General features: G+C 49.6%; 1 protein-coding gene across 1 annotated transcript in view; it reads left to right on the top strand.

Annotated features, from left to right (window-relative positions):
- fhip1b (FHF complex subunit HOOK interacting protein 1B) overlaps positions 1-25,008 on the top strand; it is an 80,615-nt gene that overhangs the window by 51,374 nt on the left and 4,233 nt on the right. Inside the window, exons 6-12 of the mRNA XM_090230466.1 lie at positions 2,962-3,207; positions 3,851-4,018; positions 8,581-8,660; positions 9,806-9,975; positions 15,951-17,405; positions 20,102-20,280; positions 23,810-23,975. Coding sequence (XP_090086592.1) covers positions 2,962-3,207; positions 3,851-4,018; positions 8,581-8,660; positions 9,806-9,975; positions 15,951-17,405; positions 20,102-20,280; positions 23,810-23,975 — 2,464 coding nt within the window. The remainder of the gene's footprint in view (positions 1-2,961; positions 3,208-3,850; positions 4,019-8,580; positions 8,661-9,805; positions 9,976-15,950; positions 17,406-20,101; positions 20,281-23,809; positions 23,976-25,008) is intronic.

Genomic DNA, 25,008 nt, shown 5'->3' with positions numbered 1-25,008 from the left:
ACTAGCTACAGTCTACAGGCCAGTCTCCTGCTGCAGTGTCAACTAGCTACAGTCTACAGGCCAGTCTCCTGCTGCAGTGTCAACTAGCTACAGTCTACAGGCCAGTCTCCTGCTGCAGTGTCAACTAGCTACAGTCTACAGGCCAGTCTCCTGCTGCAGTGTTAACTAGCTACAGTCTACAGGCCAGTCTCCTGCTGCAGTGTCAACTAGCTAGAGTCTACAGGCCAGTCTCCTGCTGCAGTGTCAACTAGCTACAGTCTACAGGCCAGTCTCCTGCTGCAGTGTCAACTAGCTAGTCTACAGGCCAGTCTCCTGCTGCAGTGTTAACTAGCTACAGTCTACAGGCCAGTGTCCTGCTGCAGTGTTAACTAGCTACAGTCTACAGACCAGTCTGCATGGTAGCAATTTTGGTAGGTCATTTTTATCTTACATCACCATCACCCACTGATTTAACTGGTCATGGTATCTGACATCACCATCACCCACTGAGCTACATCTAGTCCTATGGATCTCTGTGACTTGACAGAGATCTGTGAGTTGTCTGTGAGTTGTCAGGCTATAGATGGGGGTTTATTGGTAATGTCAGGCTATAGATGGGGGTTTATTGGTAATGTCAGGCTATAGATGGGGGTTTATTGGTAATGTCAGGCTATAGATGGGGGTTTATTGGTAATGTCAGGCTATAGATGGGGGTTTATTGGTAATGTCAGGCTATAGATGGGGGTTTATTGGTAATGTCAGGCTGTAGATGGGGGTTTATTGATAATGTCAGACTGTAGATGGGGGTTTATTGGTAATGTCAGACTGTAGATGGGGGTTTATTGGTAATGTCAGACTGTAGATGGGGGTTTATTGGTAATGTCAGGCTGTAGATGGGGGTTTATTGGTAATGTCAGGCTATAGATGGGGGTTTATTGGTAATGTCAGGCTATGGATGGGGGTTTATTGGTAATGTCAGGCTGTAGATGGGGGTTTATTGGTAATGTCAGGCTGTAGATGGGGGTTTATTGATAATGTCAGACTGTAGATGGGGGTTTATTGGTAATGGTCAGGCTGTAGATGGGGGTTTATTGGTAATGTCAGACTGTAGATGGGGGTTTATTGGTAATGTCAGACTGTAGATGGGGGTTTATTGGTAATGTCAGGCTGTAGATGGGGGTTTATTGGTAATGTCAGGCTGTAGATGGGGGTTTATTGGTAATGTCAGGCTGTAGATGGGGGTTTATTGGTAATGTCAGGCTGTAGATGGGGGTTTATTGGTAATGTCAGGCTATAGATGGGGGTTTATTGGTAATGTCAGGCTGTAGATGGGGGTTTATTGGTAATGTCAGGCTGTAGATGGGGGTTTATTGGTAATGTCAGGCTGTAGATGGGGGTTTATTGGTAATGTCAGACTGTAGATGGGGGTTTATTGGTAATGTCAGACTGTAGATGGGGGTTTATTGGTAATGTCAGGCTGTAGATGGGGGTTTATTGGTAATGTCAGGCTGTAGATGGGGGTTTATTGGTAATGTCAGGCTGTAGATGGGGGTTTATTGGTAATGGTCAGGCTGTAGATGGGGGTTTATTGGTAATGTCAGGCTGTAGATGGGGGTTTATTGGTAATGTCAGGCTGTAGATGGGGGTTTATTGGTAATGTCAGGCTGTAGATGGGGGTTTATTGGTAATGTCAGACTGTAGATGGGGGTTTATTGGTAATGTCAGACTGTAGATGGGGGTTTATTGGTAATGTCAGGCTGTAGATGGGGGTTTATTGGTAATGTCAGGCTGTAGATGGGGGTTTATTGGTAATGTCAGGCTGTAGATGGGGGTTTATTGGTAATGTCAGGCTGTAGATGGGGGTTTATTGGTAATGTCAGGCTGTAGATGGGGGTTTATTGGTAATGTCAGACTGTAGATGGGGGTTTATTGGTAATGTCAGACTGTAGATGGGGGTTTATTGGTAATGGTCAGGCTGTAGATGGGGGTTTATTGGTAATGTCAGGCTGTAGATGGGGGTTTATTGGTAATGTCAGGCTGTAGATGGGGGTTTATTGGTAATGTCAGGCTGTAGATGGGGGTTTATTGGTAATGTCAGGCTGTAGATGGGGGTTTATTGGTAATGGTCAGGCTGTAGATGGGGGTTTATTGGTAATGTCAGGCTGTAGATGGGGGTTTATTGGTAATGTCAGGCTGTAGATGGGGGTTTATTGGTAATGTCAGACTGTAGATGGGGGTTTATTGGTAATGTCAGACTGTAGATGGGGGTTTATTGGTAATGTCAGACTGTAGATGGGGGTTTATTGGTAATGGTCAGGCTGTAGATGGGGGTTTATTGGTAATGTCAGGCTGTAGATGGGGGTTTATTGGTAATGTCAGGCTGTAGATGGGGGTTTATTGGTAATGTCAGGCTGTAGATGGGGGTTTATTGGTAATGTCAGGCTGTAGATGGGGGTTTATTGGTAATGTCAGGCTGTAGATGGGGGTTTATTGGTAATGTCAGGCTGTAGATGGGGGTTTATTGGTAATGTCAGACTGTAGATGGGGGTTTATTGGTAATGTCAGACTGTAGATGGGGGTTTATTGGTAATGTCAGGCTGTAGATGGGGGTTTATTGGTAATGTCAGGCTGTAGATGAGGGTTTATCTCAGAGTTTAGCTCACGCTACACATTGTTCTCCCCAAAGAATGTAAGAGGGCCGCTGCTCCACCTTGTGGACTGGCTTTGCCAATATGTAAAAAATACAACAATATGACTTCATCTTTTAAGGCCTTATTTTTTTAAAACATTTTTTATATCAGCTACAGGTGTTCATAAATCTCAACCTGTTTATCTTTCCCCCAGAATTCTCATACTGTGCTGCCAACACGCCTTAAATCCTGCTCATCTTGTACAAATATCCAAATATGGTCTTCCCTTTCCTCTTTAATTCAGTCCTAACCCCCCCTTTACCTCTCCTCTTCCTCTGCTAACCCTCTCCAGGTGCTGGCCACGGGCCTCAGTGCTCTCTACTCCTCCCTGCCGAGGAAGATAGAGGTACGGGGGGATGACTGGCACGCTCTGCGCAGGGAGGACTGGATGGGCGTGTCCTCTCTGGTGCTCTTCATGAACTCTCTGGAGTTCTGTAACGCTGTCATCCAGGTGGCTCACCCCCTGGTCCGTAGCCAGCTGGTCGACTACGTTCACAACGGCTTCCTGGTCCCTGTCATGGGACCCGCCCTACATAAGGTAGGGGGGGGGGGGTCATCTAGCCTGAGCATCGCTTTCACTGATCGATTGATTGATTGATTGATTGATTGATTGCAATTATGTGATCATTAAAAGTAGTAACTAGGCTGCTCCTCAGTATTAGCCATGTTTAAAACATTTATTATACTCTAGTTGTTAAAACATGTCATGCTGCCAACAACCTTCATCAGAATTATATCTTAATATGTAGAAAATATATATATTTTTTAAAGTATGAAAACTACTTTAAGTCGCTTTGGAGAAGAGCGTCTGATAAAACACTAAAATGTTAATGTGTTGACCATCCTGTATTTCTCCCTCCCACTCTCTCTCTGTCTCTCTCTCTCCCTCCCTCCCACTCTCTCTTTGTCTCTCTCTCTCCCTCCCTCCCACTCTCTCTTTGTCCCTCCCTCCCTCCCTCCCTCCCTCCCTCCCTCCCTCCCTCCCTCCCTCCCTCCCTCCCTCCCTCCCTCCCTCCCTCCCCCTTTCTCTCTCTCTCCCTCCCTCCCCCTTTCTCTCTCCCTCCCTCCCCCTTTCTCTCTCTCTCCCTCCCTCCCTCCCTCTCACTCTTTCTTCCTCCCTCTCACTCTTTCTTCCTCCCTCTCACTCTTTCTTCCTCCCTCCCTCCCCTCCCTCCCTCCAGTCATCTGTAGATGAGATGATAGCCAGTACAGCCTACCTGGATCTGTTCCTGCGCAGCGTGACGGAAACAGCTCTCCTCAAAACCTTCCTACGCTTCATCCTCATGCATCGCCATGACAACGACACCATCCTGGACACCTTGCTGACGCGCGTCAGCAGCAACTCCAGGGTCAGTAGTACAGTAACGGTGTGTGGTGCATTAATAGCGGAGATGTAGGTATCGGTCCCCGGGTTCAAATGTTTAACGTACTGGTGGATCGGTCCGCGGGAGCCCAAACAGATTTAATTAAGCATGCGTTGGTCAGAAAACCGATACAAATCAAATGAAATGTTATTGGTCACATACACATGCTTAGCAGACGTTATTGTGAGTGAGTGTAGTGAAATACTTATAGATCCAACAGTGCAGCAGTATTTAACAGGTCATATCTAACACATTCCACAACAAAACCTAATACACACAATCTAGTAAAGGAATGAGAATATATTAAGTATAAAATATATGGCTGAGCAGTGACAGAGCGGCTGAGATGCAATAGATAGTAAATAATATATGTTGAAGGATACAGTATACAGTATTTACATATGAGATGTGTAAAGCGAGATATGTAAACATTATTAAAGTGACTAATGATCCATTTATTAATGTGGCCAGTGATTTCAGGTCTGTATGTTGGCAACAGCCTCTCAATGTTAGTGGTGGCTGTTTAACAGTCTGATGTCCTTGAGATAGAAGCTGTTTTTCAGTTTCTCTGTGTTAGTGATGGCTGTTTAACAGTCTGATGTCCTTGAGATAAAAGCTGTTTTTCAGTTTCTCGGTCCCCTGCTTTGATGCACCTGTACTGACCTCGCCTTCTGGATGATAGCGGGGTGAACAGGCAGTGGCTCGGGTGGTTGTTGTCCTTGATGATCTTTTTGGCCTTCCTGTGACATCGGGTGCTGTAGTTGTCATGGAGGGCAATTAATTTGCTCTCTGGTGATGTGTTGGGCAGACCTCACTACCCTCTGGAGAGCCCTGCGGTTGTGGGCAGAGCAGTTGCCGTACCAGGTGGTGATACAGCCCGACAGGATGCTGTCAATTGTGAATCTGTAGAAGTTAGTCAGGGTTGTAGGTGACAAGCCACATTTTTTTCAGTCTCCTGAGGTTGAGGGAGGCGCTGTTGTGCCTTCTTTATCACTCTGTCTGTGTGCGTGGACCTTTTCAGTTTGCCGGTATGTACACAGAGAAACTTAACTTTCCACCTTCTCCACTGCTGTCCCTTCGATGTGGATAAGGGGGTGCTCCCTCTGTTGTTTCCTGAAGTCCACGATCATATTTTTTGTTTTGCTGACATTGAGTGAGTGGTTATTTTCCTGGCACCACACTCCGAGGGTCTCGTCGTTGTTGGTAATCAAGCCTACCTGCAGACTTGATAATTGATATAGGAGGGGGCTGAGAACGCACCCTTGTGGGGCCCCATTGTTGAGGATCAGCAGAGTGGAGATGTTGTTTCCTACCTTCACCACCTGGAGGCGGCCTGTCAAGAAGTCCAGGACCCAGTTTGATGATGAGCTTGGAGGGTACTATGGTGTTGAATGCTGAGCTGTAGTCAATGAACAGCATTGTTATATAGGTATTCCTCCCCCTTGCGGAGGGAATAACTACAGTTTGTATTTGGCCATGTTTCCAATTCGCCGGTTCACTCATATTTTAATTCCAAAAATACCTCTATCTGTTGTGACTGAATTGCTGCATCCTCTCCTTCGGTTCAGTAGCCTGTCCCAACTGTTATGCATGTGACTGCGAATGACTGTCAGATAAGTGAGCGCGGTGTCGGAGACACAGCTGATCGCGACAACCAGATTGTATGCCAACCCCTGTTCTTTTCGTAGGCTGTTCCTAAATCTGGCACATTCAGCATTCAAATGCTTTGTAAAATTGGCTTTGGTTTAAACAGTCGGTGTACTTGGTCATTTTTTTTTTTTACATGAACAGGGTATCATTTCATAAAAGGACAGTAATCATTTCGGCATTCCAAATTCCAAACGGTCCAAACCATTCGCTTTCGAGAGACGGGGATAAAAATGAAAAAGCTGCATTTTATTCATTGGCTAAATGCCACGCTAGTCTCTGAATATAAATACTGACATAGTACTAGCTCAAAACCTTCTTCAAAAATGACAAGTTAATCAGGGAATGGTGATATCGGGGGGGGGGGGGCATTCCCCCCCCCCCCCCCAATCTGATAGTGGGGTGGTAGAGGCTTTGTCTGCACAATGGCTCAGCTCAGGTGCCTACTCACATTGACATTAACACTCACCCATTCGCTCACTGACTCACATACTATCCTCTCACTCGCTGACTCACAAACTCTCTCCTCTCACTCACTGACTCACAAACTCTCTCCTCTCACTCGCTGACTCACAAACTCTCTCCTCTCACTCACTGACTCACAAACTCTCTCCTCTCACTCGCTGACTCACAAACTCTCTCCTCTCACTCGCTGACTCACAAACTCTCTCCTCTCACTCGCTGACTCACAAACTCTCTCCTCTCACTCGCTGACTCACAAACTCTCTCCTCTCACTCGCTGACTCACAAACTCTCTCCTCTCACTCGCTGACTCACAAACTCTCTCCTCTCACTCGCTGACTCACAAACTCTCTCCTCTCACTCGCTGACTCACAAACTCTCTCCTCTCACTCGCTGACTCACAAACTCTCTCCTCTCACTCGCTGACTCACAAACTCTCTCCTCTCACTCGCTGACTCACAAACTCTCTCCTCTCACTCGCTGACTCACAAACTCTCTCCTCTCACTCGCTGACTCACAAACTCTCTCCTCTCACTCGCTGACTCACAAACTCTCTCCTCTCACTCGCTGACTCACAAACTCTCTCCTCTCACTCGCTGACTCACAAACTCTCTCCTCTCACTCGCTGACTCACAAACTCTCTCCTCTCACTCGCTGACTCACAAACTCTCTCCTCTCACTCGCTGACTCACAAACTCTCTCCTCTCACTCGCTGACTCACAAACTCTCTCCTCTCACTCGCTGACTCACAAACTCTCTCCTCTCACTCGCTGACTCACAAACTCTCTCCTCTCACTCGCTGACTCACAAACTCTCTCCTCTCACTCGCTGACTCACAAACTCTCTCCTCTCACTCGCTGACTCACATACTCTCTCCTCTCACTCACTGACTCACAAACATGCTAATGTTCTGCTGTTTCTATCTATCTCTACGTGTCTAATGTTCTGTTGTTTCTCTCCTACAGCTGTGTCTAATGTTCTGTTGTTTCTCTCCTACAGCTGTGTCTAATGTTCTGCTGTTTCTCTCCTACAGCTGTGTCTAATGTTCTGCAGTTTCTCTCCTACAGCTGTGTCTAATGTTCTGCTGTTTCTCTCCTACAGCTGTGTCTAATGTTCTGTTGTTTCTCTCCTACAGCTGTGTCTAATGTTCTGTTGTTTCTCTCCTACAGCTGTGTCTAATGTTCTGTTGTTTCTCTCCTACAGCTGTGTCTAATGTTCTGCAGTTTCTCTCCTACAGCTGTGTCTAATGTTCTGCTGTTTCTCTCCTACAGCTGTGTCTAATGTTCTGTTGTTTCTCTCCTACAGCTGTGTCTAATGTTCTGTAGTTTCTCTCCTACAGCTGTGTCTAATGTTCTGTTGTTTCTCTCCTACAGCTGTGTCTAATGTTCTGTTGTTTCTCTCCTACAGCTGTGTCTAATGTTCTGTTGTTTCTCTCCTACAGCTGGGTCTAATGTTCTGTTGTTTCTCTCCTACAGCTGGGTCTAATGTTCTGTTGTTTCTCTCCTACAGCTGTGTCTAAAGTTCTGTTGTTTCTCTCCTACAGCTGTGTCTAATGTTCTTCTGTTTCTCTCCTACAGCTGTGTCTAATGTTCTGTTGTTTCTCTCCTACAGCTGTGTCTAATGTTCTGTTGTTTCTCTCCTACAGCTGTGTCTAAAGTTCTGTTGTTTCTCTCCTACAGCTGTGTGTAATGTTCTTCTGTTTCTCTCCTACAGCTGTGTCTAATGTTCTGTTGTTTCTCTCCTACAGCTGTGTCTAATGCTCTGTTTCTCTCCTACAGCTGTGTCTAATGTTCTGTTGTTTCTCTCCTACAGCTGTGTCTAATGCTCTGTTTCTCTCCTACAGCTGTGTCTAATGTTCTGTTGTTTCTCTCCTACAGCTGTGTCTAATGTTCTGTTGTTTCTCTCCTACAGCTGTTTCTCTCCTACAGCTGTGTCTAATGTTCTGTTGTTTCTCTCCTACAGCTGTTTCTCTCCTACAGCTGTGTCTAATGTTCTGTTATTTCTCTCCTACAGCTGTTTCTCTCCTACAGCTGTGTCTAATGTTCTGTTGTTTCTCTCCTACAGCTGGGTCTAATGTTCTGTTGTTTCTCTCCTACAGCTGTGTCTAATGCTCTGTTGTTTCTCTCCTACAGCTGTGTCTAATGTTCTGTTGTTTCTCTCCTACAGCTGTGTCTAATGTTCTGTTGTTTCTCTCCTACAGCTGTGTCTAATGCTCTGTTGTTTCTCTCCTACCGCTGTGTCTAATGTTCTGTTGTTTCTCTCCTACAGCTGTGTCTAATGCTCTGTTGTTTCTCTCCTACAGCTGTGTCTAATGTTCTGTTGTTTCTCTCCTACAGCTGTGTCTAATGTTCTGTTGTTTCTCTCCTACAGCTGTGTCTAATGTTCTGTTGTTTCTCTCCTACAGCTGTGTCTAATGTTCTGTTGTTTCTCTCCTACAGCTGTGTATGGTGTCTTTGAGCCTGTTCAGGACTCTGCTCTCTCTCAACTGTGAAGACCTCATGTTGCAGCTCGTTCTCAGGTAGACTACGCAGACAGACAGTTTCTATGTGGAATGCCTGCGTAGTCTATGTGGAATGCCTGCGTAGTCTATGTGGAATGCCTGCGTAGTCTATGTGGAATGCCTGCGTAGTCTATGTGGAATGCCTGCGTAGTCTATGTGGAATGCCTGCGTAGTCTATGTGGAATGCCTGCGTAGTCTATGTGGAATGCCTGCGTAGTCTATGTGGAATGCCTGCGTAGTCTATGTGGAATGCCTGCGTAGTCTATGTGGAATGCCTGCGTAGTCTATGTGGAATGCCTGCGTAGTCTATGTGGAATGCCTGCGTAGTCTATGTGGAATGCCTGCGTAGTCTATGTGGAATGCCTGCGTAGTCTATGTGGAATGCCTGCGTAGTCTATGTGGAATGCCTGCGTAGTCTATGTGGAATGCCTGCGTAGTCTATGTGGAATGCCTGCGTAGTCTATGTGGAATGCCTGCGTAGTCTATGTGGAATGCCTGCGTAGTCTATGTGGAATGCCTGCGTAGTCTATGTGGAATGCCTGCGTAGTCTATGTGGAATGCCTGCGTAGTCTATGTGGAATGCCTGCGTAGTCTATGTGGAATGCCTGCGTAGTCTATGTGGAATGCCTGCGTAGTCTATGTGGAATGCCTGCGTAGTCTATGTGGAATGCCTGCGTAGTCTATGTGGAATGCCTGCGTAGTCTATGTGGAATGCCTGCGTAGTCTATGTGGAATGCCTGCGTAGTCTATGTGGAATGCCTGCGTAGTCTATGTGGAATGCCTGCGTAGTCTATGTGGAATGCCTGCGTAGTCTATGTGGAATGCCTGCGTAGTCTATGTGGAATGCCTGCGTAGTCTATGTGGAATGCCTGCGTAGTCTATGTGGAATGCCTGCGTAGTCTATGTGGAATGCCTGCGTAGTCTATGTGGAATGCCTGCGTAGTCTATGTGGAATGCCTGCGTAGTCTATGTGGAATGCCTGCGTAGTCTATGTGGAATGCCTGCGTAGTCTATGTGGAATGCCTGCGTAGTCTATGTGGAATGCCTGCGTAGTCTATGTGGAATGCCTGCGTAGTCTATGTGGAATGCCTGCGTAGTCTATGTGGAATGCCTGCGTAGTCTATGTGGAATGCCTGCGTAGTCATTGTATTGTTGTCGTGCAGGTATCTTCTACCCTGTACCCATGTGATGTTGAGTCAGAGGCGTGCCGTCAGGGACACCGATCTCTATGGTAAATCAGCTGACAAGTTCCTGTCCCTCATCCCAGAGTGCTGCCGCCTCAGCGTACTGCCCTCTGCTGAGCGGGAGGAAGAACCTGCCTTCTGGGGGAAAGGTAACCAACTGGACACTCTGTTATTGACACTTTATACAGATAGTAAGGAAATGAGACGGGGAGACAGGAGAATGGGAGACAGGAGAATGGGAGACAGGAGAATGGGAGACAGGAGAATGGGAGACAGGAGAATGGGAGACAGGAGAATGGGAGACAGGAGAATGGGAGACAGGAGAATGGGAGACAGGAGAATGGGAGACAGGAGAATGGGAGACAGTGGGAAGGTTTGACGCTTGGGTTGATCCCTGGTCTCCTGTGTTGGGGGGGGGGGGGTGATCCCTGGTCTCTTCTAGGGGGGGTTGATCCCTGGTCTCTTCTAGGGGGGGTTGATCCCTGGTCTCTTCTAGGGGGGTTGATCCCTGGTCTCATGTGCTGGGAGGGGTTGATCCCTGGTCTCCTGTGTTGGGAGGGGTTGAGCCCTGGTCTCCTGTGTTGGGAGGGGTTGATTCCTGGTCTCCTGTGTTGGGAGGGGTTGATTCCTTGATTCCTGGTCTCCTGTGTTGGGAGGGGTTGATCCCTGGTCTCCTGTGTTGGGAGGGGTTGATCCCTGGTCTCCTGTGTTGGGAGGGGTTGATCCCTGGTCTCCTGTGTTGGGAGGGGTTGATCCCTGGTCTCCTGTGTTGGGAGGGGTTGATCCCTGGTCTCCTGTGTTGGGAGGGGTTGATCCCTGGTCTCCTGTGTTGGGAGGGGTTGATCCCTGGTCTCCTGTGTTGGGAGGGGTTGATCCCTGGTCTCGTGTGTTGGGAGGGGTTGATCCCTGGTCTCCTGTGTTGGGAGGGGTTGATCCCTGGTCTCCTGTGTTGGGAGGGGTTGATCCCTGGTCTCCTGTGTTGGGAGGGGTTGATCCCTGGTCTCCTGTTGGGAGGGGTTGATCCCTGGTCTCCTGTTGGGAGGGGTTGATCCCCGGTCTCCTGTTGGGAGGGGTTGATCCCCGGTCTCCTGTGTTGGAGGGTTGATCCCCGGTCTCCTGTTGGGAGGGGTTGATCCCTGGTCTCCTGTGTTGGGGGGTTGATCCCTGGTCTCCTGTGTTGGGAGGGGTTGATCCCTGGTCTCCTGTGTTGGGAGGGGTTGATCCCTGGTCTCCTGTGTTGGGAGGGGTTGATCCCTGGTCTCCTGTGTTGGGAGGGGTTGATCCCTGGTCTCCTGTGTTGGGAGGGGTTGATCCCTGGTCTCCTGTGTTGGGAGGGGTTGATCCCTGGTCTCCTGTGTTGGGAGGGGTTGATCCCTGGTCTCCTGTGTTGGGAGGGGTTGATCCCTGGTCTCCTGTGTTGGGAGGGGTTGATCCCCGGTCTCCTGTGTTGGGAGGGGTTGATCCCCGGTCTCCTGTGTTGGAGGGTTGATCCCCGGTCTCCTGTTGGGAGGGGTTGATCCCTGGTCTCCTGTGTTGGGGGGTTGATCCCTGGTCTCCTGTGTTGGGAGGGGTTGATCCCTGGTCTCCTGTGTTGGGAGGGGTTGATCCCTGGTCTCCTGTTGTTGGGAGGGGTTGATCCCTGGTCTCCTGTGTTGGAGGGTTGATCCCTGGTCTCCTGTGGGGGGGGGTTGATCCCTGGTCTCCTGTGGGGGGGGGTTGATCCCTGGTCTCCTGTTGGGAGGGGTTGATCCCTGGTCTCCTGTGGGGGGGGGGGGGGGGGGGGGGTTGATCCCTGGTCTCCTGTTTGGGGGTGATCCCTGGTCTCCTGTTTGGGGGTGTTGATCCCTGGTCTCCTGTGTTGGGGGGTTGATCCCCTGGTTTCCTGTGGGGGGGGGGGGGGGGGGTTGATCCCTGGTCTCCTGTGGGGGGAGGGGTTGATCCCTGGTCTCCTGTGTTGGGAGGGGTTGATCCCTGGTCTCCTGTGTTGGGAGGGGTTGATCCCTGGTCTCCTGTGTTGGGAGGGGTTGATCCCTGGTCTCCTGTGTTGGGAGGGGTTGATCCCTGGTCTTCTGTGTTGGGAGGGGTTGATCCCTGGTCTCCTGTGTTGGGAGGGGTTGATCCCTGGTCTCCTGTGTTGGGAGGGGTTGATCCCTGGTCTCCTGTGGGGGGGGGGGGGGGGGGGGGGTTGATCCCTGGTCTCCTGTTTGGGGGTGATCCCTGGTCTCCTGTTTGGGGGTGTTGATCCCTGGTCTCCTGTGTTGGGGGGTTGATCCCTGGTTTCCTGTGGGGGGGGAGGGGGGGGGTTGATCCCTGGTCTCCTGTGAGTAGGTAAACCATAAGAGTAGGTAAACCACGGTGCAGTGCTTCCTCTGGAAAATGTGTTAGATGTGGGTGGAAAGTTAGTGGGTTGGGGGGGGGGGGGGGGGGGGGGGGGGGTTGTGTAAGTACTGAACAGCTTGGTTCTGGTGACTTTTTAAAAGAAAAAAACATTAAAATAAACCATCTAAAATATAATTTCCACCCCCAGAAATTAGCTCCAATAAAAAAATTGGGATTAAATGATTATAGTTCAACAGGATGCAATTGAATGTGCTGCAGCTATCTGAAGAAACACAACAGAGACCGTCATCACAAAGGGGTTGAGAATCGGACAAAAACCTCTGACATGGGTTTACAGCCTTGGTCAGAGCACTTTATTCCCCTGGTCTTTTGGGAAAGGATTTCCAACGCTCTCCTGTAATTTAGCTCCTTGATGGAGGGGGGCGGCGGGGCGTTGATGGAGAGTCGCATGCCGGCGGCTAGATACTCTCCCTGCAGTCTGTTCCTCAAGTCTGTTTCGACCTGCAATAACAGAGATGATAATAAGAAGAGAAAGGAGAGGGACAAAGAGGATCTACTTTCACATTTTAAATATTCTTACTCGTTTAATTGCAGAGAAAGTCCCTTTATCACAATTTAACGGAGGAAAGCCGGTTTTGTCATTGCGACTGCTGCCAGCTGGCTAAGGCAGGGGGTAGAGCTGTCCCCACTCATCAAACAGCTGTGTCATTGTTGTCAGCTGGGCCAACCCCTGAAATACATGGAGGGAAAAAAACTAAACATGTCCAACATTAAAGAAGAGTCAACAGAGTGGTAGTTCAACAGGAATAAGGGTTGGGCGACACTGGTATAAAATGGTCTCTTCAGAGGATTGTCACACTCATGCCATACCTTGAGCTGTCCAACTAGCGCATGTTGCAGCTCAGCAGCCTCTGGCGCTTGGAGAACTGCCTGGAGAGGAGAGTCAGGTCAAAAGGGGTTTATCCTCTCACTAGAGAACGCAGCCTGAGGTCCCAACACACTGAAGGCCTGAGGTCCCGACAACACTGAAAGGCCTGAGGTCCCGACACACTGAAGGCCTGAGGTCCCGACACACTGAAGGCCTGAGGTCCCGACACACTGAAGGCCTGAGGTCCCGACACACTGAAGGCCTGAGGTCCCAACACACTGAAGGCCTGAGGTCCCACCACTCTGAAGTACTGAGGTCCCACCACTCTGAAGGCCTGAGGTCCCACCACTCTGAAGGCCTGAGGTCCCACCACTCTGAAGGCCTGAGGTCCCACCACACTGAAGGCCTGAGGTCCCACCACACTGAAGGCCTGAGGTCCCACCACACTGAAGGCCTGAGGTCCCAACACTCTGAAGGCCTGGGGTCCCAACACTCTGAAGGCCTGGGGTCCCACCACACCGAAGGCCTGGGGTCCCACCACACCGAAGGCCTGGGGTCCCACCACACCGAAGGCCTGGGGTCCCAACACACCGAAGGCCTGGGGTCCCAACACACCGAAGGCCTGAGGTCCCACCACACCGAAGGCCTGGGGTCCCACCACACCGAAGGCCTGGGGTCCCACCACACCGAAGGCCTGGGGTCCCACCACACCGAAGGCCTGGGGTCCCACCACACCGAAGGCCTGGGGTCCCACCACACCGAAGGCCTGGGGTCCCACCACACCGAAGGCCTCCAGAATCTGCAGGTGTTGGATCCTCTTGTCCAGGCTGTCCTGGAGGCCAACCAGATATGGATCCATGACCTAATAACAGCACAAAGCAGAAAATAAATTATTATTATATATAAATAAGTGGTTAATAGCTGTCTGTTTTAGTTTATCCAACACACATGATGGAACATTGGTTTCATCACAGCATTTGAAACAAATGGTTTCACCAGAACTGCTTCTTGGTCTTTGTCTTCTCCACCTGGCCTCCTCCTCTCCTCTCCTGATCCCTCCGCTGTCCCCCCCACCTGATCCCTCCGCTGTCCCCCCCACCTGATCCCTCCGCTGTCCCCCCCACCCGATCCCTCCGCTGTCCCCCCCACCTGATCCCTCCGCTGTCCCCCCCACCTGATCCCTCCGCAGTCCCCCCCTCCTGATCCCTCCGCTGTCCCCCCTCCCGATCCCTCCTCTGTCCCCCCCACCTGATCCCTCCGCTGTCCCCCCCCACCTGATCCCTCCGCAGTCCCCCCCTCCTGATCCCTCCGCTGTCCCCCCTCCCGATCCCTCCGCTGTCCCCTCCACCTGATCCCTCCGCTGTCCCCCCCACCTGATCCCTCCGCTGTCCCCCCCACCTGATCCCTCCGCTGTCCCCCCCACCTGATCCCTCCGCTGTCCCCCCCACCTGATCCCTCCGCTGTCCCCCCCACCTGATCCCTCCGCTGTCCCCCCCACCTGATCCCTCCGCTGTCCCCCCCACCTGATCCCTCCGCTGTCCCCCCCACCTGATCCCTCCGCTGTCCCCCCCACCTGATCCCTCCGCTGTCCCCCCCACCTGATCCCTCCGCTGTCCCCCCCACCTGATCCCTCCGCTGTCCCCCCTCCCTGATCCCTCCGCTGTCCCCCCTCCCGATCCCTCCGCTGTCCCCCCTCCCGATCCCTCCGCTGTCCCCCCTCCCGATCCCTCCGCTGTCCCCCCACCCGATACCTCCGCTGTCCCCCCCACCTGATCCCTCCGCTGTCCCCCCCCACCTGATCCCTGCCGCGCTTTGTTTTTGAGTTGCCACAGCTGCCACAGCTCACAGAGATAAATAACCTGCATAACTGTGTTGAACCCAGACAGATGATCTATTTGCCAAAGAAAAGCGAATGTGCTTTTACAGAACTTTATTTAAACTGTGTTTGGTAGAAATGGGGATGTTTCTTTTAGTGTGGTCGGCAATGGTTCTGTCGTGGAGCAGCGCCACGCTAAAATGAATGCAGAGGGACCCGTCATGGTGTTGTGTTAAAAGTTGGAGGAAGTTGAAGTGTTGAAGGATAACCATGGCTGACGTTCCTCCCTGTTATGTGCTCTTTGTCTCCGTCCGTCTCTGTCTCCGTCCCCCTGTCTGTCTGTCTGTCTTCCCCGTCTGTCTGTCTTCCCCGTCTGTCTGTCTGTCTGTCTGTCTTCCCCGTCTGTCTGTCTGTCTGTCTTCCCCGTCTGTCTGTCTGTCTGTCTGTCTTCCCCGTCTGTCTGTCTGTCTTCCCCGTCTGTCTGTCTGTCTTCCCCGTCTGTCTGTCTGTCTGTCTTCCCCGTCTGTCTGTCTTCCCCGTCTGTCTGTTTGTCTGTCTCTTCCCCGTCTGTCTGTCTGTCTGTCTTCCCCGTCTGTCTGTCTGTCTTCCCCGTCTGTCTGTCTGTCTTCCCCATCTGTCTGTTTGTCTGTCTTCCCCTGTCTGTCTGTCTTCCTCATGTCTGTCTGTCTTCCCCATCTGTCTCTGTCTTCCCCATCTGTCTGTTTGTCTGTCTTCCCCTGTCTGTCTGTCTTCCCCATCTGTCTGTCTTCCTCATCTGTCTGTCTTCCTCATCTGTCTGTCTTCCTCATCTGTCTGTCTTCCTCATTTGTCTGTCTTCCCCATCTGTCTGTTTGTTTGTCTGTCTTCCCCATCTGTCTGTTTGTTTGTCTGTCTTCCCCATCTGTCTGTTTGTCTGTCTACCCCTGGCTGTCTGTCTGTCTGTCTGTCTGTCTGTCTGTCTGTCTTCCCCGTCTGTCTGTTTGTCTGTCTACCCCTGGCTGTCTGTCTGTCTCTCCCCCTGTCTGTCTCTCCCTATCCGTCCATCCATCTCCCCCTATCCGTCCATCCGTCTCTCTGTCTCTCCCTGTGTCTGTCTGCAGTACTGAACAGCCCCAGCTCAGAGTCTCCTGTGCACCCCAAACCGAGCACTCCGTCCCGCCTGGCCCTCTTCATGCGCCAGCAGAGCACCGCACTGCCCTTCACCCCCTCCCCCACTGAGACGGTCCCCTCGTCCCCCCGCGGGGGCCCTAGCACCCCCCTGTCCCCCGACAGCCCCATGCACCCCGTCCCAGAGGGGCTGGACTGGGAGTCGGGGTACCTGGAGTACCTCAGGGACGCCCGTAGGGGGGTAGAGCTGTGCTCCTGGGCCTGCCGGAACTGGTCAGCCCCCTACGACGGAGAGGACCCCTCACCCAACACGGCCCCTCTACTGCCCCCGCCCCCCACCTCCAACCCCTCCCTGGCCATGTTCCCAGAGCACTTCTCCTTCCAGCAGGGAGGAGGAGGTGGTAGTACCTCCCACGGCCAGCAGAGGGCAGCGGTGGTGGCAGCAGCGCGGTCAGAGTGGAGCAGTACAGAGAGGGACAGTGGAGAGTGGGACGTCACCATCGGTAAGAACAACTGTACCATCAGCCTCACGCCCCGCACCAAGAAACGCAGCCTGCAGAGAGAGGAGGTCCCCCTCCCCAAACCTCTCCACCTCCCTCCTGACTCTACCTCTGCCTCCGTCCCTGACCCCTCTGCTGCCCCCCACCTCCCCTCCGGCCTCTCCATAGGCCCTCACCAGGCCATCTTCAATGGAACGTCGTCGGGGGGTCAGGAGGACGGGTGTCCAGACAGCCAGGATGGAGGGATGGAGGTTAAGAAGGTGAAGAGAGATTTGGACGAGCAGCAGCAGCACGGAGACTCTAGTCAGAACGTTGCAGTAGGTGCCAGCCCAACCCCGGTCCCTACCCCGGCCCAGTCCTGTGGGCCCCTACAGGGGTTGCACAGGGAAGGGAATGGAAGTGTGACTGGGGAACACTCCAGACGTCTAACATCACACGTACAGAGTCACACCCAGGATCAGCCGGCTCCGTGGACTCCAGGAGCCTGTGCCAACTCCTCCAACGTCAGCCTGACCCCTCAGGTCCCTGGATCGGGACCTCCAGAGGCAATGCTCTCTACCCAGTCAGAAGCAGTGGAGAGGCTGATCTCTGAGCTCCTGGATGGGGCTGGACCGGGGGAGGGGGGGCAGCAGGGGCCTGGGGAGGGGGGCCAGCAGGGGCCTGGAGACTCCAACGGCCAGGGCATCAGCATCGAGGCCTTCACCCAGGAACTCCGGGAGTTGGAGGAGAGGGTGAGGGAGAGGAGCAGGGGGGTGGGGCTTCTCAGACAGCTGGAGGAGACCACCAGAGACCCCGACTCAGAGGAACCACTGCCCCCCTCACCCCTGGACTCTGACCTGATTGGGAATGGGGCAGGGGCTGGAGTGGAGCCCAAGGTAGTGGGGTCAGCTGTGGGGCTGTGCAGCCCTGCCAGGCCTCTAGGACAGCCATCCGCTCAGCCCTACACAGGTGAGAAAGACCACCACACTACAGTGTAATGTGTATCAATCTGTTTTGATGTTTGTTTTGGGGATGATTGCTAAATATTGATTTGGTGTTTGATGTTGGATGATGCTCATCGTGGATGATGCTCAATTGTTTGACATTTAATGTTGGTTTTATATATTGAAAAAAAAATGGGGTGTTTGGTGTGACACAGTAAATTAATACAGACAGTTTGGTGTGACACAGTAAATTAATACAGACTGTTTGGTGTGACACAGTAAATTAATACAGACAGTTTGGTGTGACACAGTAAATTAATACAGACTGGTGTGACACAGTAAATTAATACAGACTGTTTGGTGTGACACAGTAAATTAATACAGACTGTTTGGTGTGACACAGTCAATTAATACAGACAGTTTGGTGTGACACAGTAAATTAATACAGACTGTTTGGTGTGACACAGTAAATTAATACAGACTGTTTGGTGTGACACAGTAAATTAATACAGACTGTTTGGTGTGACACAGTAAATTAATACAGACAGTTTGGTGTGACACAGTAAATTAATACAGACAGTTTGGTGTGACACAGTAAATTAATACAGACCGTTTGGTGTGACACAGTAAATTAATACAGACCGTTTGGTGTGACACAGTAAATTAATACAGACTGTTTGGTGTGACACAGTAAATTAATACAGACCGTTTGGTGTTTGGTGTGACACAGTAAATTAATACAGACCGTTTGGTGTGACACAGTAAATTAATACAGACCGTTTGGTGTGACACAGTAAATTAATACAGACCGTTTGGTGTGACACAGTAAATTAATACAGACCGTTTGGTGTGACACAGTAAATTAATACAGACCGTTTGGTGTGACACAGTAAATTAATACAGACCGTTTGGTGTGACACAGTAAATTAATACAGACCGTTTGGTGTGACACAGTAAATTAATACAGACCGTTTGGTGTGACACAGTAAATTAATACAGACCGTTTGGTGTGACACAGTAAATTAATACAGACCGTTTGGTGTGACACAGTAAATTAATACAGACTGTTTGGTGTGACACAGTAAATTAATACAGACTGTTTGGTGTTTGGTGTGACACAGTAAATTAATACAGACCGTTTGGTGTGACACAGTAAATTAATACAGACCGTTTGGTGTGACACAGTAAATTAATACAGACCGTTTGGTGTGACACAGTAAATTAATACAGACCGTTTGGTGTGACACAGTAAATTAATACAGACCGTTTGGTGTGACACAGTAAATTAATACAGACCGTTTGGTGTGACACAGTAAATTAATACAGACCGTTTGGTGTGACACAGTAAATTAATACAGACCGTTTGGTGTGACACAGTAAATTAATACAGACCATTTGGTGTGACACAGTAAATGAATACAGACAGTTTGGTGTGACACAGTAAATTAATACAGACCGTTTGGTGTGACACAGTAAATTAATACAGGCCGTTTGGTGTGACACAGTAAATTAATACAGACCGTTTGGTGTGACACAGTAAATTAATACAGACCGTTTGGTGTGACACAGTAAATTAATACAGACCGTTTGGTGTGACACAGTAAATTAATACAGACCGTTTGGTGTGACACAGTAAATTAATACAGACCGTTTGGTGTGACACAGTAAATTAATACAGACCGTTTGGTGTGACACAGTAAATTAATACAGACCGTTTGGTGTGACACAGTAAATTAATACAGACCGTTTGGTGTGACACAGTAAATTAATACAGACCGTTTGGTGTGACACAGTAAATTAATACAGACCGTTTGGTGTGACACAGTAAATTAATACAGACCATTTGGTGTGACACAGTAAATGAATACAGACAGTTTGGTGTGACACAGTAAATTAATACAGACCGTTTGGTGTGACACAGTAAATTAATACAGGCCGTTTGGTGTGACACAGTAAATTAATACAGACAGTTTGGTGTGACACAGTAAATTAATACAGACCGTTTGGTGTGACACAGTCAATTTATACTGTCTGTTTATACAGAGCATTCGGAAAGTATTCAGACCCCTTGACTTTTTCCACATTTTGTTAGGTTACAGCCTTATTCTAAAATGTATTAAATTGTTTTTTCCCATCATGAATCTACACACAATACCCCATAATGACAAAGTTATAACAGGTTTTTAAAATGTTTGCAAATGTATAGAAATATGACATTTACATAAGTATTCAGACCCTTTACTCCGTACTTTGTTTAAGCACCTTAGGTAGTGATTACAGCCTCAAGTCTTCTTGGGTATGTCAATTTGCAAAAAAAAATATTAAAACCTGTTTTCTCTTTTGTCATTATGTGGTATTGTGTGTAGATTCATGAGGTCATTTAAAAATAATAATAATCATTTAGAATAAGGCTGCACCACTTATTCAGTAAATATATTATCTCTCTGTCTCTCTGTGTCTCTAATAAGATTGATGAGGACATTTAAAAATAAACATTTAGAATAAGGCTGTAACGTAATAACATATGGATAAAGGTTGAAAGGGCCCGAATACTTTTCCAATTGTTTATTTGGTGAGACACAGTAAATTTAATTCTGACTGTTGCTTCCTTTTGATATTTAGTGTTGTCTTGTTTTTTCATGTTGGATCTAGCCATCCATCCGTTAGTGTGCTGGTGCACCCTCTCCCTGCGTTCTCACGTTCTCTCCCTCTCCCCGTCAGGTCCGTTTATGGTGGTTCTGTTTGCCAAGCTGGAGAACATGCTCCAGAACTCTCTGTATGTGAACATATTGCTGACAGGGATCCTGTGCCAGCTAGCCTGCTACCCTCAGCCCCTGCTCCGATCCTTCCTCCTCAACACCAACATGGTGTTCCAGCCCAGCGTCAAGTCTCTCATACAGGTAGGAAGACATCACTGTGTTCCTGGTCTGGTAGAAAGACATCACTGTGTTCCTGGTCTGGTAGAAAGTCTCTCATACAGGTAGGAAGACATCGCTGTGTTCCTGGTCTGGTAGAAAGTCTCTCATACAGGTAGGAAGACATCACTGTGTTCCTGGTCTGGTAGAAAGTCTCTCATACAGGTAGGAAGACATCACTGTGTTCCTGGTCTGGTAGAAAGTCTCTCATACAGGTAGGAAGACATCACTGTGTTCCTGGTCTGGTAGAAAGACATCACTGTGTTCCTGGTCTGGTAGAAAGTCTCTCATACAGGTAGGAAGACATCGCTGTGTTCCTGGTCTGGTAGAAAGTCTCTCATACAGGTAGGAAGACATCGCTGTGTTCCTGGTCTGGTAGAAAGTCTCTCATACAGGTAGGAAGACATCACTGTGTTCCTGGTCTGCTAGAAAGTCTCTCATACAGGTAGGAAGACATCACTGTGTTCCTGGTCTGGTAGAAAGACATCACTGTGTTCCTGGTCTGGTAGAAAGTCTGTCATACAGGTAGGAAGACATCGCTGTGTTCCTGGTCTGGTAGAAAGACATCACTGTGTTCCTGGTCTGGTAGAAAGTCTCTCATACAGGTAGGAAGACATCGCTGTGTTCCTGGTCTGGTAGAAAGTCTCTCATACAGGTAGGAAGACATCGCTGTGTTCCTGGTCTGGTAGAAAGTCTCTCATACAGGTAGGAAGACATCGCTGTGTTCCTGGTCTGCTAGAAAGTCTTTCATACAGGTAGGAAGACATCGCTGTGTTCCTGGTCTGCTAGAAAGTCTCTCATACAGGTAGGAAGACATCGCTGTGTTCCTGGTCTGGTAGAAAGTCTCTCATACAGGTAGGAAGACATCGCTGTGTTCCTGGTCTGGTAGAAAGACATCACTGTGTTCCTGGTCTGGTAGAAAGTCTCTCATACAGGTAGGAAGACATCGCTGTGTTCCTGGTCTGGTAGAAAGTCTCTCATACAGGTAGGAAGACATCGCTGTGTTCCTGGTCTGGTAGAAAGTCTCTCATACAGGTAGGAAGACATCGCTGTGTTCCTGGTCTGCTAGAAAGTCTTTCATACAGGTAGGAAGACATCGCTGTGTTCCTGGTCTGCTAGAAAGTCTCTCATACAGGTAGGAAGACATCGCTGTGTTCCTGGTCTGGTAGAAAGTGTATATTTCCAGGCAAACATCGGGGGTTGTGTGATGTTTACTAAGTAGCTGTTATTTTGTAAATGACCACATTCTGCCTCAAGGGTCAGTTGCCCATCTCTTCTAATCTCTTGCCCTAACATCACCTGGCTGTCCACTGCTGACCTCCATCACTCATCTTTGCTCTGTTCCCTTCAACTGCTGACCACTTGCTCCTCTGACCTCTGCCCTCTGCTGCTCTCTCAATGGACTGTTTATACAGAGCATTCAGAAAGTATTCAGACCCCTTGACATTTTCCACATGTTGTTACATTACAGCCTTACTCTAAAATGGATTAAATTGTTTTTCCCCCCCCTCAATCTAAACACAATGTTGTGACAATGACAAAGCAAAAACTGGTTTTTAGACATGTTTGCAAATGTATATAGAAATAAATAATCTGAAATATCAAATGTACATATGTTTTCAGACCCTTTACTCAGTACTTTGTTGAAGCACCTTTGGTAGTGATTACAGCCTCAAGTCTTCTTGGGTATGACGCTACAAGCTTGACACACCTGTATTTGGGGAGTTTCTCCCATTTTTCTCTGCAGATCCTCTCAAGCTCTCTCAGGTTGGACGACGCTATTTTCAGGTCTCTCCAGAGATGTTCGATCAGGTTCAAATCTTGGTTTCATCAGACCGGAGCATCTTGTTTCTCATGCTCTGAGTCCTTTAGTTGCCTTTTGGCAAACTCCAAGCTGGCATGTACCTTTTACTGAGGAGTGGCTTCCGTCTGGCCACTTTAGCATAAAGGCCTGATTGGTGGAGTGCTGTAGAGATGGTTGTCCTTCTGGAAGGTTCTCCCATCTCCACAGAGGAACTCTGGAGCTCTGTCAGAGTGACCATTGGGTTCTAGGTCACCTCCCTGACCAAGCCTCTTCTCCCCTGATTGCTCAGTTTGGCCGGGCGGCCAGCTCTAGGAAGAGTCTTGGTGGTTCCAAGCTTCTTCCATTTAAGAAAGATGGAGGCCACTGTGTTCTTGGGGACCTTCAATACGGCAGACATGTTTTTGGTACCCTTCCTCAGATCTGTGCCTCGACACAATCCTGGCTTTGTTTTTGCTCTGACCTGCGCTGTCAACTGTGCGACCTTATATAGACAGGTGTGTGCCTTTCCAAATTATGTCCAAGCAATTGAATTTACCACAAGTGGACTCCAAGCAAGTTGTTGAAAAAATCGCAAGAATAATCAATGGAAACAGGATGCACCGGAGCTCAATTTCGAGTCTCATAGCAATGAATACTGAATACTTATGTAAACGAGGTATTTCTATATATTTATTTCTTATAAATGTTTTAACTTTTTCACTGTCATTATGGGGTATTGTGTGTAGATTGACGAGGGAAATCATTGTATTTCATCCATTTTTAAATAAGGCTGTAATGTAACAAAATGTGGAAAGGGGTCTGAATACTTTCTGAATGCACCGTACTTCAGAATAGCTGGAGGCCATATGGCTGTATGTTTTTTGTAATGATCAGATTACTTACTATCTCCCTGTCTCCTCATTCCCCTGTCTCCTCATTCCCCTGTCTCCTCATTCCCCTGTCTCCTCACTCCCCTGTCTCCTCACTCCCATCTCCCTCCTCTGCCTGCTCTGCCTTCTCTCTCTGCCCTTCCTCCTCTCTTCCCTCCCCCTTCCTCCTCTCTCTTCCCTCTCCCCCTTCCTTCTCTCTCTTCTCTCTCCCCTTCCTTCTCTCTCTTCTCTCTTTCCCTTCTCTTCCCTCTCCCCCCTTCCTCCTCTCTTCCCTCTCCCCCCTTCCTCCTCTCTTCCCTCTCCCCCCTTCCTCCTCTTCCCTCTCCCCCCTTCCTCCTCTTACCTCTCTCCTCTTCCCTCTCCCCCCTTCCTCCTCTCTCTTCCCTCCCCCTTCCTTCTCTCTCTTCCCTCCCCCCTTCCTTCTCTCTCTTCTCTCTCCCTTCCTTCTCTCTCTTCTCTCTCCCTTCCTTCTCTCTCTTCTCTCTCCCTTCCTTCTCTCTCTCTCCCTTCCTTCTCTCTCTTCTCTCTCCCCTTCCTTCTCTCTCTTCTCTCTCTCCCTTCTCTTCCCTCTCCCCGCTTCCTCCTCTCTCCCCCCTTCCTCCTCTCTCCCCCCTTCCTCCTCTCTCTTCCATCTGCCCTTTCCTCCTCTCTTCTTTCTTTCCCCTTCCTCCTCTCTCTTCCATCTCCCCCTTCCTCCTCTCTCTTCCATCTCCCCCTTCCTCCTCTCTCTTCTTTCTCCCCCCTTCCTCCTCTCTCTTCCCTCTCCCCCTTCCTCCTCTCTCTTCTCTCTCCCCCCTTCCTCCTGTCTCCCCACTCTCTCCAACTCTCTCCCCTGCCTCAGGTTCTGGGCTCAGTAAAGAACCGCATTGAGGTGTTTGCAGCATCCCATGAGGACTTCCCTGCCATGCTGAGGAAAGCCCAGCGCTACCTGGTTGCCAGGGGCAAGGTGGACTGGGCTGACTCTTCCCCCATGGGGGTACCCACCCTGCGACGCTCTGATTCCCTGGGTGAGAGAGAGAGAGACACACACACACACACACACACAGCCTGTAGTAGCACATTGGAAAGCTAGAGAGAATGAATAATGCAGAGGCTGTGTTGTAGTTGATTTGGGGGATTTGTGCCATCTGTTCACAGGGTTACTGGGTTGAATGGAATTGGATAGGCAGCAGCAGGGAGGGTGTCTGGATGGTTCTGGATCGGCTGCTACTGTCTGGATGGTTCTGGTGTGGCTGCTACTGTCTGGATGGTTCTGGTTTGGCTGCTACTGTCTGGATGGTTCTGGTTTGGCTGCTACTGTCTGGATGGTTCTGCTTTGGCTGCTACTGTCTGGATGGTTCTGGTTCGGCTGCTACTGTCTGGATGGTTCTGGTCTGGATGGTTCTTGTTTGGCTGCTACTGTCTGGATGGTTCTGGTGTGGCTGCTACTGTCTGGATGGTTCTGGTCTGGATGGTTCTGGTTTGGCTGCTACTGTCTGGATAGTTCTGGTCTGGATGGTTCTGGTTGGGCTGCTACTGTCTGGATAGTTCTGGTCTGGATGGTTCTGGTTTGACTGCTACTGTCTGGATGGTTCTGGTGTGGCTGCTACTGTCTGGATGGTTCTGGTCTGGATGGTTCGGCTGCTACTGTCTGGATGGTTCGGCTGCTACTGTCTGGATGGTTCTGGTTTGGCTGCTACTGTCTGGATGGTTCTGGTTTGGCTGCTACTGTCTGGATGGTTCTGGTGTGGCTGCTACTGTCTGGATGGTTCTGGTCTGGATGGTTTGGCTGCTACTGTCTGGATGGTTCTGGTCTGGATGGTTTGGCTGCTACTGTCTGGATGGTTCTGGTTTGGCTGCTACTGTCTGGATGGTTCTGGTTTGGCTGCTACTGTCTGGATGGTTCTGGTGTGGCTGCTACTGTCTGGATGGTTCTGGTCTGGATGGTTCGGCTGCTACTGTCTGGATGGTTCTGGTTTGGCTGCTACTGTCTGGATGATTCTGGTTTCGCTGCTACTGTCTGGATGGTTCTGGTGTGGCTGCTACTGTCTGGATGGTTCT

The sequence above is a fragment of the Oncorhynchus mykiss genome, chromosome 3, assembly GCF_057628025.1.
Source record: "Oncorhynchus mykiss isolate SJ-2025 chromosome 3, ASM5762802v1, whole genome shotgun sequence".
Lineage (NCBI taxonomy): Eukaryota > Metazoa > Chordata > Actinopteri > Salmoniformes > Salmonidae > Oncorhynchus > Oncorhynchus mykiss.
This window is presented reverse-complemented; position numbering and strand designations above follow the sequence as displayed.